Source organism: Muscardinus avellanarius, assembly GCF_963383645.1.
Source record: "Muscardinus avellanarius genome assembly, chromosome: 1".
Taxonomy (NCBI): Eukaryota; Metazoa; Chordata; class Mammalia; order Rodentia; family Gliridae; genus Muscardinus; species Muscardinus avellanarius.
The window spans coordinates 136,448,236-136,462,818 of record NC_137786.1 but is presented as its reverse complement, the minus strand read 5'-3'; the positions used below and the strand labels follow the sequence as shown (position 1 = coordinate 136,462,818).

The window sequence follows — 14,583 nt, the reverse complement described above, 5'->3', positions numbered from 1 at the left end:
GTGCCTGGCGTGGTGGCACAAGCTTGTAATCCCTGAGCTTGGAAGGTGGAGAAAGGAGGATCGCACAGGTTCGAAGCCAGCCTTGCTGGCTTAAGAGACCCTGTTTCCAATAAAAAAAAGTATGAAATAGGTCCAGTAGTGTAGCCCAGAGGTAGAAGAGTTTCCAGGAACCCCAGTACCACCAAAAAAGAAAAAGAAAAAAAGAAATTTCAAGTATGTCAAAGCACTATCAGAAAATAAAGCATCTAGCATTTAGACTGAGCCAGAAAGCCCTTAGTAAATGTTATGAAATAAGACTAAGGGACTATGTGGCCAAAGTACTGAGAGTACAGGAAAGAAAACCTCATCTCACTGGATACTCCTTGGCACTCTTTGAATTCTATGCCACAAAAATCACCCCCACCACCATTTTTTGATGGTGCTGGAATTGAATCCAGGGCCTTGCAAATGCTAGGCCAGTAATCTACCACTGAACTACATTCCTAGTATTTTTGTTATATTTTATTTTGAGACAGAGTCTTGTTGTCTAGGCTGGCCTTGAACTTGTAATCCTTCTGCCTCAGCCTTTGGAGCAGCTGGGATTATAGGCATGAGCCACTAAACCCAATTTATTTGTTTTTTAACAAGTAATTTTTCTAAGGTTTATTGAATAGATGGAATGAATGAATGAATGAATGAGTAATTATCTTTCCAAAAAATTTAGTCCCAAGAAATGTGAGTACTTAACCTAAATTTTCACATTCAATTCTTGTGGGGGAGTTATAAGAAGGAAAGTATACTGCTGGTAAGCAAGTGCTAGAACTGAAACTAGGCACGAATCTGATAATTTCTCAGAACATCTAATGAACACCTAAATTCAGTTTAAAATAACTGGTCAAAAATAACCAAGTGGATGAGTCCAGCCAACAAGACACTGAGGAGTTTTTTTCTTCCTTTTGGTTTCTGGGAAATGAGGCTAGCTAGTCACAATCTTATTCCTATATTTTCAAAAAGACTAATTCTAAAATAGAGTAGTTATCAATGACAGAGACTCTATGTGCACCATGGATTACATACCTGCTAAAGAGAAATATGTTCTTGATATAACTTCAAGATGGCTCATCCAACAGTACTGGAGTCCCTGATGGGATTCTGCTCTGAACAGATCCAAGAGATTCTTTCAAGTTAACTCACCCCAGACTACTAAGGTTTCTCAAAGACATTATTGAGGCTGTTTATTTAGTCCTGATTCATTATATAAGAATAAAAGACCATGAGAATGTGTATAATTTTCACCCATCAGTTAAACACAGGATAATATGACCACATTATTATACCAGTAAGGGATCAAGTTATTCACTATTAGGAAGGGCCAGGGACTTACCTGATATGGGAGGTCATTCATGTGGAGAACACTAGACCAAATTAAGAGGAACCCTATAAACGTGGCTTCTCTTAACCCTAACCTATGTCCTCAAGGTAGGTGTCTGGGAGATCAGTTCTCTTAATGAGTTATAAGTTGGGACCATCCTTGGAAACTGGTAGTGGTCTGGTAAGTAAAAAGCCCATCTAAGAAAGTGACCTTCAAAGGTATATCAGACCAACCCAAAAGAATAATTACCAAAATTCTCTGGGAGTAAGCTAAATTGGGTATTACAAGAAAACAGGTGGCACATACCTATAATTCCAGGTACTTGGGAGGCTGAGGCAGGAGGATTGCAAGTTGGATAACTAGCTGCAGTAACTTAAGAGAAACCCTGTCTCAAAATAAAAAATAAAAAAACTGGGTATATATACCCCAGTGGTAAAGTATCCTTGGATTCAATCCCCAGTACGAAGGAGGGAGAGAGGGAGGGAAATAGGAAGGAAGGAAGGAAGGAAGGAAGGAAGGAAGGAAGGAAGGAAGGAAGGAATAAGGCAGACAATGCTTATGGTCTGCATTTCCTAAGTTTCTCTCTTTCCTTTTTCCTTCTTTCATACCTGTCCTGTTGAGGGCCACCCAAGGGGTATTTGGGTAGGAGATCTAAAGGTAAAGCAGCAGAGGGCTGCAGGTAAGTGGCAGGGGTCAGTGACACAGTGACTGAGGACAGGGAAGTATGGTGGCCATATACTTTCCTTCACATTTAGAAATGTTGCGTGACATCTCACTTTTGGAGTTTTCTGAGTAGAGAGAATAGGCTTCAGTTGGTTAGATATACCTTAGTTTCTCTAATATAAACAGAGTGCTAAGTGGGGGGGGGGGGACGACAATATCTTCTACAGTTTGAGAAATCAGGGTAGAGGTAAGTAACTATGAGCAGAGAGATACCTAGACCCTATTTCCAGCTCCTCAACTAACTAGCTACAGGACTCCAGGAAAATGTGAGAAATAGAAAATAGAATTATCTTCTATTGTCTCCAATAGAAGACAGCCATGAATCTAACAGATAATTTGTATAAATAACTTAATAGTCTCTTAAAACCTAAGAAAGCAAATTCTGCTAAGTCCATCTTTCTAGACTCTGGGAAAGAAAGAGCTGAAATAGAGTAGGCCTTTTTTGTGCTAAATAAATGAACAAATATTTTCCGATTGATTGGTCAGGTTTTAATTTATATGCAAACTGTATGCCATTATTTTATAGTGTTGAAAGAATACAAGTTGTTAAAACTGATCACTTCTTATGTCTTAAGAAATGCATCAGAAAAAAGTTTCTTGACCTTAACCATAAAATAACCAGCATAGCTTTCTAAAAACACAAATTAGAGTATGTCTTTGCTCTACTTTGATAATCTCTGATGTCAACCCCCAATTCCTGCCCAATTCCTATCTATGATGGCCTATATAAGACTTATATAACCTGGCCCATCTGTCTGGCCTCATGATTACCACCCTACCCCTTGTTCACAAAGGGACCAAGACACAGTACCTTGGGTCTCAACTCTGGATAATCCATGCCCACTTATGTCACCCTGAGGGCTTTGCACGTGCCATTCCTTCTACCTGGAATGTTCTGTCTTCCCAATCTTCCCAGCTGGTTTTTCTTCACCATCTTGAAAAGGCCTTCCTTGACCACTCCATTGAAGCAGCACTCCTCCCCAGATCTCTAGCCCATTATTTTCTTAGTACTCATCACTACATGAAGCTATTTACTTTTTAACATGTTTCTTGTCTGTCTCCACATATTTGAAAGCAAGTTCCAGGAAGGCAGATACTTCTTGTGTTTCTTCTTCATTGAAGTATTCCAGAGGTTAGAATAAAGCCTGACAAAAACTTGCATTCAGTAAATATGTGCAGAATGAATCCATCTCTTAGCAGAGATGTCTTAGGTACTTTTTACAACTATACAGACTTTGGTGAGTAGGGATCATTTACTTTTTTCTTTTCGAGGCATCCATCTTGTTCTCTTTTATGCCATGAACTAGAAAACGCTAGCCAGATCAATGCTTGGAAAATGAAAACAGCACTTCTGGCACAGAAATAACTAGTCTGGACACCTCTGGCTTGAGCCAGATCTATGACTTTCTAGGGAGCTGGCACCAAAGTCAGAATGTTAAAATAAATATCTTGATGCTGAAAGTAGAATGCTGGTATTTTGATTCTGAAGAGACTGGTCCTAATCAGACTTAGCTATCCAGAAAGTTTGAACAAAGTTAGTAACTCCCTCACAATGACATCAAAGTGAACTAAGTTATCTTTCAATAGTCACTCCCACTGTCTAGGAATGGAATTCTCTTCCTCAAATGCATCTAATGAAAGTCTTGCTTTCAATTTCTTTTCAATTCAATTATTTCTATTTACGAGTGAATCTAAAGGGCACAAGCATCATCTCATCTGCTTCATTAAACTCTTCCACAGAGGTAAAAATAATGCTTTTAAGCCCAATTTGAGCTGTTCTTCTTATGAAAACGAATTTGCAGTAAAACACAGAGCACACAAATGTGTCCCAGCTGGTCAATATTTGGAATTGGGTCATGGGCCAAACTGTTTCTCTGTGTAATATTTAAAGTTAAGAATCCTGACCTTGGCCTTTTAAGTAGCATACTCTGAACACAAGTGCAAATGTGTTCTTAAGCTTGTAGAAATATTTTTTACATATTTTCCACCAAATATAAGTAAGTCTCTGGAGAAAAGAAAGTACTCAACTGTTCCATCAACAATGCGACAAAAATTAGTTACACAAAACACAATGAAAATTCAAGACATTGCAGAGCAAAAGCCTGTGTTAGTTTTAATTAGAAAAGTCTCATAATTGTTAAAAATAAAAAGTTTACACCAAATACTATGTGCATGTATGCCACTGTCAATATGATTTATATTATGATATAAAACTATAATGCACCAATAAAAGCATATTTTAAAAAATTTACACAAAGTACTGTGTTCATGTATGTCACTGCCAACATGATTTACAATACGATGTGAGACTTTAATGCACCAATAAAAGCATACTTAAAAAACTGAATAGAAAATTTAGACATACATTCAACCACAGTTTGGAAATTTTCCAGGAATATATGATATATATGTCTTACCCCACCAGATAAAGGGGATTTAATTAAAGGGAAATAGCCAAGTTGATAGTGGATTTTGCACTCTCAGAAAATTTAAAAGGTAAAAAGGAAAATAAATAACTTAAATAAATAAATATAAATAAAAAGCTTAGCTAGTCAAAAATTATGTTTTGAAATGTCAATTTCATGAGATTAGCCAGCCCATGTCCCATAGCAATTAAACCCAGGTATATCAAAGCGGCACCTGAAATAATAGCGAATACTTTTTTTTTTTTTTTTACCATGAAAGCATATCATCAGGATGGCATCCACCTACACAAAGCTGATGGTATATGCAGTCATTAACTCTTTCCCAAGGGGTGAAATGCAAAACAGGGGGACTATGTCTGACTCATCTTGGTTACTATAGCACCTGATGAGGAGGAGGAAAACATTTATTACATGCTTACTATGTAATAGCTTTATATATATATTATCTTATTTAATCTTCATAATGCCCAAACTTGTGTAATAAGAACTACTGTCATCCCATTTTACAGACGAGGAAACCCAAGTGCAGAGAAATTAACTTCTTATGGCCCAAGACCACTCTACTATTAAGGAACAGAGGATTCAAACCAAGCAGTCTCATCCAAACCTGAAGCTCTTACCACAAACCACAATGGATGTATTTCTGCTGAAATGCCATTTAAGTTTTTTTGCTTTGTTTTTGTTTTGTTTTTGTTTTTTTTGTGGTACTAAGGATTGAACCCAAGGGCACTCTACCAGTGGCCTACATCTTCAGCTCTTCATTTTTTCTTTTGAGACAGGGTCTCACAAGGCTGTCCTGCCTCAGTCTTCTAAGTGATTCTCCTGCCTCAGTCTTCTAAGTAACTGGGATTCTAGACATATGCCACTGCATCCAGCAGTTTATTTGATCAAAAGTGTTTAGAATCATGTATACTTTTTAAATGCGCTCCAACTATTCTTTGTTACTCTCTGTTACTTAGCCACAGTAACAGACTATAAGAATCTGGGAACAGAAGAAAAACTATCTTTTAAAAATATCTTTAATACTTCATAGTGTCCTACCAAGTGAACAAAGCCAGAGAATCTTAGGCTAGGCTCCTCCAACAGAAGGAAATCAAGGCAGGTAAGACAAAGTGAGCTGCTGACCAAAGTATGTCAGAGATGAATAACACTCCTGTGAACTGTTCTGCAGTGATGCTCTAAGCACTGCAGTGCTGCCAATAAGAAGTCTGGGCTCATGAATGCTGTTGCTGCAAACGTACCCAAAAGCCAAGCAAGAAGATATTTCCTTTTCTCTAATGATTTAATTCATCCCAGGGTTCTACTATAGGACGTTTAAGAGTTAACAAGATTTGGGAAAGGGCCAGATTCATCACTTACTGTTGAAATGAAAACAGTAGCTTAGTCAACAAATGGTAGTTTACTTTAGCCTCTTAGGCCTTGGAATGGGTCATGTAAGGAAAGGTAATCATAAATATTTCCCTGATATTCAGAACATATTATCAAACCTCCTCAATCAGCCCAAGCACCATCTGAATTACCTGAGTATGACTGTTACATATGGCTCTAAGAAAATCCCAACAATTCAGTCACCTACAGCAGAAAAAGGAGAAAAGGAGAGGGGAGGATCACACATTTTAAAAAGACAAAACAAAACATGACATATCATAGAAAGGGGTGAGAGAGAAACTAACGCTTTGCTTCCAATTTATCTGACTGCAGATGTAAGATAATGCTACAGTGTATGGAAAGGGGGAAAAAATGTACCTACCTGAGTAACTGAAGCAGCTGTTCCTACAACTTCTAGTACCTATGCAACTTCCCTGCCATTATATAACCAAACCATGGCCTTAATAGGCCATCATACTGCATGTCAGCTGCTACTAGGCCATCTAAGCTGTCAGCAGGTAAGAACCCCTTCCAAAATGCATCCAGATAAGCAAGGAGCAGGCCAAAATATGCCCATCATTCACACAGAACACATGACAATTCCTTTTGAATTAAGCCTCACTCATGTCCTCTGAGTAATTTAAGCAGCAAAAGATCCGGCACTTGTAACTGTAACTAGAAAATTGCACACTGCTACAGAAACACAAACGAATGTTGGGACAGCATCTTCACACATGCAACTAATTGTCCAAGCCATCTCAGACTCATTCAAGACTTTGAACATTTCCATACATAAGAATTGCATAACCATATACAAGAAATGATCAAAGATAAAAACCAACATAAACAGTGACACACATTTACAAACAAGCCAATGTTTTAAATGCTGCAGTCCTAAAGGATACCAGTGTCTCAGAAAAACTATGAAACACAAACATACACAAACACAAAATTAGAAAGCAGGCAGACCAGCCTTAATTAGCCACTGGTTTTGCTGACTATTGAAGATAGAAATGCCTCTTTTAGATAAAAAGCCAAGAATCAACTGTTTGCAATTAAAACAGTCATCCCTAAACAAGAAAGTCATGGGGTTATTTTCATTAATATTTTTATATATCCAAGGGCTGGAAGATTCAAAATTCTTTAAATCGCAGAGACCAAAAACTAGACAACCAATTAAGGTCATAGAGTCTATTTCCCAGAGGTCAGAGCAAAATAATCACAGAAGCACAGTGTGATTACTTAGGGGTGGGGAGGAGGAATACCAAAACAAGGAAACAAGTATTGTTGTTTGTAAATATAAATTGGCTTAGCTAACAAACAGTTTACAGTTTTCCAGTCCAGAAACACTAGCGGTGAGCCACAGTCCATAAGCTCAGTCTATGCCTTCTAGGGGTCTGTGGGTACTACCAGAGAGTCTGGTACTTGGGTATCTCCTTCAATTATGATCTGAAGACTTGATGCACTCTGCTAAAAACTGACCCAAAGACAGGAAGCATGCTGTCCAGAGGAAGTGAAAGTGACCAATCAATTGCCACAGCAGCCCACCCTCTCACTCTGGTAAGGACCCTGGTAGTCTTTGATAGAGAGAGGGGCAAGGAGAGAACTTCAGATTGCAAATGAGCAGAAGAAAAGGGCTAGACAAGTCTCTGACTTTCTGAAAACAAGTGACCACCAGACTAAGACAGGCCATAAAAGTTAAAAAAAAAAAAAAAGGAGGCAGGTCATGATAACCGGAGGCTAGGCTCAGGAGGTGAGAAGAACTGATGTGGCTTTAGAAAGCAGCAGCGGCTGTCTTAAAGGTTCTTCATTCCTCAGGCTGAAGGAAAACACAAACCGCAGTTTTAAATATAATGAATGACTACATTAAAAGTATTCATTCAAGTGAGATACTGAGCAAACAAAAATTTTGGAGTTAAAATGGACTTTGTGGGTTCCATCAAAACTAAAGGATTCCTCCTGATATCTTAGATGCCAAATATTCTCAGTGAGGCAGGCTATATAAAAGTACTACCCATATTTTAAGTGTATACATGTATGGCTTTGTAATTGACCTTGGCAAATTTCACTACTATAGCTCCTCAAATCCCTTGGGAACCAAAGGGCCCACTGAGTGTAATACTCTGGAGTCTGGGTTCCTCCGTCACAAGCTTTGCCCTCACCACTGAAAACCCACGTTGGGTTCTTATAAAACCCCCAATTCCAGACCCTCCAACAACTAAAAATAACCAGCAACCCAGCTCTCCGAAATTGTTTAACCCTTGATTGGCTAGTGCCACCATAAACCAATGTCCCCCCCCAGGGTTCTGTACCCTGGGCCCCTTCCTATTGGCACTCAAAACAATTTTCCCTTTATTTCCCCATTCTCTTCATTGCCTCATCCAATAATAAAGTCTCTCCATTTGCACCACCTACCAATCTTAAACGATCAAATGCGGATCCCTATCTCTGTCATAAGGTACCAGGTTCTTCATACCTCCCAGTGCCCTGCACCACCACACGCCCCCAGTCCATGCCCCAGCCGTCCCGGAGCCTCAGAAGCCCTGGTCCGCCAGTTTACCCCTGCCTTCGCCCAACCTCAGGGTCCACATTCATATGCTCCTGCTCTCAATCCTTTATGATTTCCTAATTGCTGGTTCCGGAGTCTTCTTGGCTGATACAGTCCGCTGGCCCCGAGAGTTTCAACCCCTTCTTGCCAACCACCCTTCTCCCCAGCCCTGAGGACCCCTTCCTTCTCCCGGCCGCTCAGCTCCGGGTCCGGCTCGGAGCCCCGGCCCCTCGGCTCGGAGTTTCCCTCGGGCCGGCCAGCCGGGCTGCCACCTGGGGGCTCCCGCCCGGCCGCCCCCGCCGCCTCCGGCCCCAACGCCCCCCGCGACCCCGCCGCCCGCCCGCAGCCGCGAGGGTCGCGGGGTCCCCGGCCCGCGGCCCCCGCCCGCCCCGCGCCGCCCGCGGCCCCCACCTTGGCCTTGGTGACGAGGTGCGTGGCCCGCTTGACCACAGCGAAGTTGCCCTTGCCGATGGTGCGGTCGATCTCGTAGTAGCCGATGCGTGCCGGCATCTGCCCGCGGGAGGCCGGCGCTGCGGGGCGCGGCGGGACGGCCGCGGGGGGCGCGGAGGCCGGGGCGGCCGGGGGCCCCGGGGCGGGCGGAGGCAGCAGGCGGCCGGCCGGCCCGGCCCCCCCCGCTCCGGCCACGGCAGCCCCGCCAGCTCCGCTCGCCGCCGCCGCCGCCATCTTGTTGTGCAGTGAAACCTCCGGGGCCGCGGGGAGCCGGCAGGGGGAGGGGGCGGGGGGCGGGAAAGGAGGGGGGCCGGCGGACGTCACCCCGGGGGGCGGAGCTCCCGCGCCGCCGGGCGCCCGGCGCCATGGCAACCGCGCGTCACGTGCCCACGCGCGTCACTGCCCGGAGCCATGGCAACCGTGACCTCACCGGGAGCTTGACCTTCCCGCGTGGGCCGGGCTCGGCGGGCGCCGGCTCCCGGGTGCCCCCCTCTGGGGCGCGGCGGCGCGCACCCGGCTAGCCGGCGACTTCAAAGCCTCCGCCGGGTCGCCCGAGCTGAGGCGCGACCCCAGCCCGCCCGCCATCGCCCCAGGAGCCGCTGTGACGTGACCTCTGTCCCAGTTCAACAACACCCAAACTCCCTCAAAAGTATTTCCTCATCACCAAAAATACCAGCCTTGTCCCACTTTAGCCCCGGAGGCCACAGAGGCAGGAATAGCTACAGTACTGAAGCAACTGTAAGCAAGTTGGTAGCAAAGCAAGTGGATTGTTCAGCAAATGTCCTTCCTCTTGAAAAAAATCCAGTTCACCCTGTACAACCAATCTAATTGCCACCGAACCTTGGAGTATGGGGAAACTAAGATTTGCGTGTTCACAGGCGGAGAAATCAGTCGAAACACACGCATTGTGATCACCGGGTGAGTGAGGACCAGAGAAGGTACATCGTTTTCCATCCTACCGCCCCCGTCTCTGAACAATTCTACAGCAGCTAATATGTCTGTCAGGGTGTCTGCATTCTATTTCTATTGCTTGAATAACCCTGGGGAAGCAGTGATGCCCATTGTCTCCTGTAATGATGAACAATCCGGTATGCAAAATAAATGAGTAAATAATAAAAATTCCATTTCTACTAGTGACATTCCAAGGACATTAAAAATGATCAATTAATAATTCTAGCAATAAAACTCATATCGTCTTTTTTCCTTTTCTGTTATTTGACATTCCACACTCTCCACTAGCTCCCAGGATTTCCTCTTTACGTGGCCTTTATTGACTAGATTGATTTAGTTGCCTTTGGTGGGGATAGGAGTTAAGAAATTGGGCTGTCAACGGGAGGCTTTAGAAGGCTATAGGAGGAAGAGTGAAGACTGAAACACCAGTATTAAAACGTGTCTCTTTCGTCCTGATCCATTACACCTATGTTTCTGTCCATGGCAAAACTGCATTGTCAGGCCACTGCTTGTAATAGTATTAAAAACTGACACCCAGGGCACTGTAAACATGGCAGAAGGTGAACATATATTTTCTCTCTGATCAAAAGACATTTTCTAGTGCTCTGAGACCTGTCTGACTATGAGTAATGGCTGGAACCAGGACAGTATTGAAGGATCATCGCACAATTGTCTTGGATCAATTCCCTGATGGCTATTCCAAATTGCCAACACAATTAACACTAATTAGCTCGTTTACACGCAAATAAGGCTAAGGATGAAGTAGGACCTGCTTCTTGTACTAGTTGAACCCTTTTACCAGCCGAGCTCATTCAATCCAAGATAAAAGATGGAGCATGGATAGTAACTCTCACCACTTTTTGGCCCTAACCTGCCTTTGTTAGGACAAAATTTTACCATTTCACTGAAAGGGCTTAACAGAAACCTTAGCTGGCTGGTAAAGCAAAGAAAAATATTTCACTCTGGAGGCTGCAGAATACACTGATACCCCTTTCACTAGTAGCTGAACACTAATGGAGTATGCTTAACTCACAGAGATTGTGTGTGTGTGTGTGTGTGTGTGTGTGTGTGTGTGTGTGTGTGAGAGAGAGAGAGAGAGAGAGAGAGAGAGAGAGAGAGAGAGAGGAGTGTGAGTGCACACTACTAGACTAGAGGGTGAGCCCCGGTGAGCCCCGGGGCATTCTACCTCTGAGCTACACTCCCAGCCCTATTTTATTTTATTCCTTGCAGTATTGGGGGTGGAACTCAGGGGCATTCTACCTCTGAGCTATACCTCCAGCCTGATTTTTTAATTCTTTCTTTCTTTCATTCTTTCTTTCTTTGGTGGTACTGGGGATGGAACCCAGGGGCCTTCTACCTCCAGGCTATACTCCCAGACCTATTTATTTATTCGGAAACAGGGTCTCTTAGCCACTGGAGGTTGCTTCGAACCTGGACGATCGTCCTGCCTCAGCCTGCCAAATGCTGGGATTACAAGCGTGGTCTCACTGAGTTGCAAAAGGCCACATTAAGTAGTGAGGCTGTCCGCAAACTGTGATCCTCCAGTCTCAGCCTCCCAAATGGAGTCTTGGATTACAAGCCTGTGCCACCACACTTGGCCCTATTTTATATTTTAGTTTGCTGAGAACCTCATTAAATAGCTAAGGCTGGCTGTGAAACTGAGATCCTCCTATCTTAGCCTCCCAAGTACTGAGATTACAGGCATACACCACCAACTTCCAGCTCATAGAGATAGTTTTAACATCAAATACAACTTTTGCCACTCTCTCACAAGGGTATTAAGACAACTCTAAAAAGGTTTTCTAGATTTTCTAAATCTAGAAAAATGATCTTTGATCTAATTTCTAGAGATGAAGCAGATACCCTTGTTCCTTAATAATGACCAGAATGTACTTGTGTGCTTTGTGTTATGTCATTTATACTTGTCCAGGAGTAGGTGGTATGTCCAGTGAGACTTAAAAACCTGCTGGGGATCTCCGAAGAGTACTTCTTGGAGGGAATATAGAAAGTTGGAGAGAGGATTAATCAAAGGAAATCATTAGGGAAAAAGGAAAATAGATTAAATGTATACATATACTAAGGGTATATTGAGTACCAAAGACTGAGTTTTGGGGAGGAACTCATAGTCAATAATAACAATTTGGAGGGTGAGGCTGTAGCTGTGGAAGAACATATGCTTACCATGCTCCAGGCCCTGGATTTAATCCCCTCACCACAAACTAAAACTAAAAAAAAAAAAAAAAAAAAAAAGGCAATTTTTAATGCTAAGCACTTTACATATATGAACTCACTTAAGCCTTACAATGACCCTATAAGCTGTATTATTATATTGTTATTCCCATTTTGCAAATAAGGAAGACAAGGTCCAGAAGAATTATAAGAATTTCCAAAGTCATAGAGTTAGAAAGTGGTAGGACTGGTGTTGCAGTTTGGATTTAAATTGTTCCCCAAAGCTCCTGTGTTTAGCTCTATAGCCATGAGCAAAGGCAGGACACGGTTGGAAATGGGCCCTTGAAGGCATGGGTAGGGGCAGTATGTTTCCCAGGTTTGCCACTGCACTTCTCTCTCTCTCATGCTATCTTTCTGGTTCCTGCCACCTTGAACTGAAGGTAACCACCTTTTCTCTGCCATGCCATAAGCTCTGCAGCTGCTATTCGTCCTGACATGGACTGAAATCTCCAGAACTGTGAGCTTCCTCTAGGTTGTGCATTTCAGGTGTTTGGGTCATAGTGGTGAAAATGATTACTAAAATAATTGGGATTTAAACCAAGGCAGCCTATCTCTGGACCCCTGTAGGAAAAGGACCCAGTAGGAAAAGTAGTTTCTCCAGAAGCCAGGGATATTGAGCTCAGTTTAGGCCCAGTACTATAGTTTGTATCTGGAATGTTCCCCAAAGACCTATGTATTAAGGGCTTGGCTCTCAGGTTGATTCTATTGGGAGGTGATAGAAACTTTAAGGCATGCTGCCTAGTGCAAAATCTTTAGGTGATTTGGGTCATGTCCTTGAAGGGGATTAGGGGACCGTGTGTGTCTCTGTCTCCTGTCGTTGAATGGGATTAAGGTACTGTGTGTGTGTGTGTGTGTGTGTGTGTGTGTGTGTGTGTCTGTCTGTCTGTCTCTCTCTCTCTCTCTCGCTTTCTCTCTCTTCATGCCTTCCTGATAATAAACAGTTTTGTCCCACCATATGCTTCTGCCATGATGTGTCACCACACCACTGGCCCCAAAGAGATGGGACGAAGGAGGACTGCAGGTTTGCAGCCAGCCTCGGCAACTTAGTAAAGCTATTTGTGACTTAGTAAGAACCCATTTAAAATAAAGAAATAAAATCGTGTTGGAGGTGTAACTTGGAGGTAGAAAGCCCTCAGTTTCCATTCCCAGTACCATAAAAATAAAATTAAAATTAAACTTTTCTCTTGATGAGTTTACTATCTCAGCTATATGTTATAGTGGCAGAAAGGTGACTAACACATATGCAGGGAAGAAGAGAATGTTGAAAGTTCCTAAAAGCCTGACAGAGCAAGCAGCTGAAATAAATGAATAAAAATAACAGACTACAAAACTGAACAGAGTACGTGTGATGGCTTCACTTATACATAGCACCCGGAAGAGACTCACTGCTTATTATGTAAGATTATTGCTGCCCTCATTAAAACAGGCCAGTAGGTGTGTTCCCATCCTGCTTCAGACTCAGATGAGTGACTTGGAGGCTGCATTCTCAGAGACTCTGCAGACCATGGGGGAAGGCAGAGAGCTAGTCATCGCCCAGCTCCCAATCAACTGTCATAATTGACTCACCCTTTTCTGAAAATACAACAGATAGATTAAAAAATAAACAGGAGAATTTTGAAATAGAATGTCATTGTATCTTGCTTCTGAAATCTGAAAAGAATACACCAAGACATTCTTGACTGATATGATGGGACATTGGAACCATCTAAAAAAATATTCAAAACCTGAGGACTTAAGGCTTCACCTGGGAGTGATATAAACAGTGGGATATAAACATAATTCTATGATGGTAAAGGCCCACTTAGCCTGTATGTATCACAGTTTATCAGCAACTGGAAAAAAGAAAAAGTCTGTACCTCACAATGTTGCTATATGGACTCGAAGAGCCACAAGGACCTTAAATAAAGTCTAACTCCTTACTTTACATGCCCAAGTCACTACCATTCTGAAAGAGCTGACATTAATAGACAGTTGATTCAGAAGAATTACTCAGAAATTCTGTATGCCAAATGACTATATCATAGAATGCTACATATTAATAGTTTTCTAAACAAGGAAATTACTGGTTGATTATAAATTCTGCCATCACATAGGAATTAGGGCATGCTGAACACCATTGTCTGAGACACCCCAAATTCCCTGGTACTCGGGGGAGCTGAATGTGTTTTTCTCTTTTTTTAAGGCTGGGTTTTGCACCACCACTTCATTTATGTGGCTTTTGCCTCTTCCTTTTCTATTGCAGACCATTCTAGTCATGTTCATATGTTTTCTCTAGGTTTCTAGAAGTGGGTCCAAACAGCCAACAATAACTACCTAGTTTCCTGCTATAAAATATATGGGGAGGGGCTTAAGAGAAGATAAATAAGCCTCCAATTAAAGATTTCCTATTCTATTTGCTTATATTTTCTTTATAATCTAACTCTGTAAGCTATGGCACAAAACATAAAAAGTACCCTTACTCTTTGTAAATCATTTAGAATGTGGTTTAAACTTTTGGGGGCTACTGGGGAATGAACCCAGGGTTGAAAGCCACTGAG

At 42.5% G+C, this 14,583-nt stretch overlaps 1 protein-coding gene across 3 annotated transcripts in view; it reads right to left on the bottom strand.

Moving 5' to 3' along the window:
• SIK3 (SIK family kinase 3) overlaps positions 1-9,100 on the bottom strand; it is a gene marked incomplete at both ends in the record, with an annotated part of 236,833 nt that extends 227,733 nt beyond the window's left edge. For all 3 annotated transcript variants that reach the window (XM_080719989.1, XM_080719990.1, XM_080719991.1), the window contains one exon: positions 8,828-9,100. In XM_080719989.1, the coding sequence (XP_080576115.1) occupies positions 8,828-9,100 (273 nt within the window). The remainder of the gene's footprint in view (positions 1-8,827) is intronic.
• Between the last annotated feature and the right edge of the window lie 5,483 nt (positions 9,101-14,583).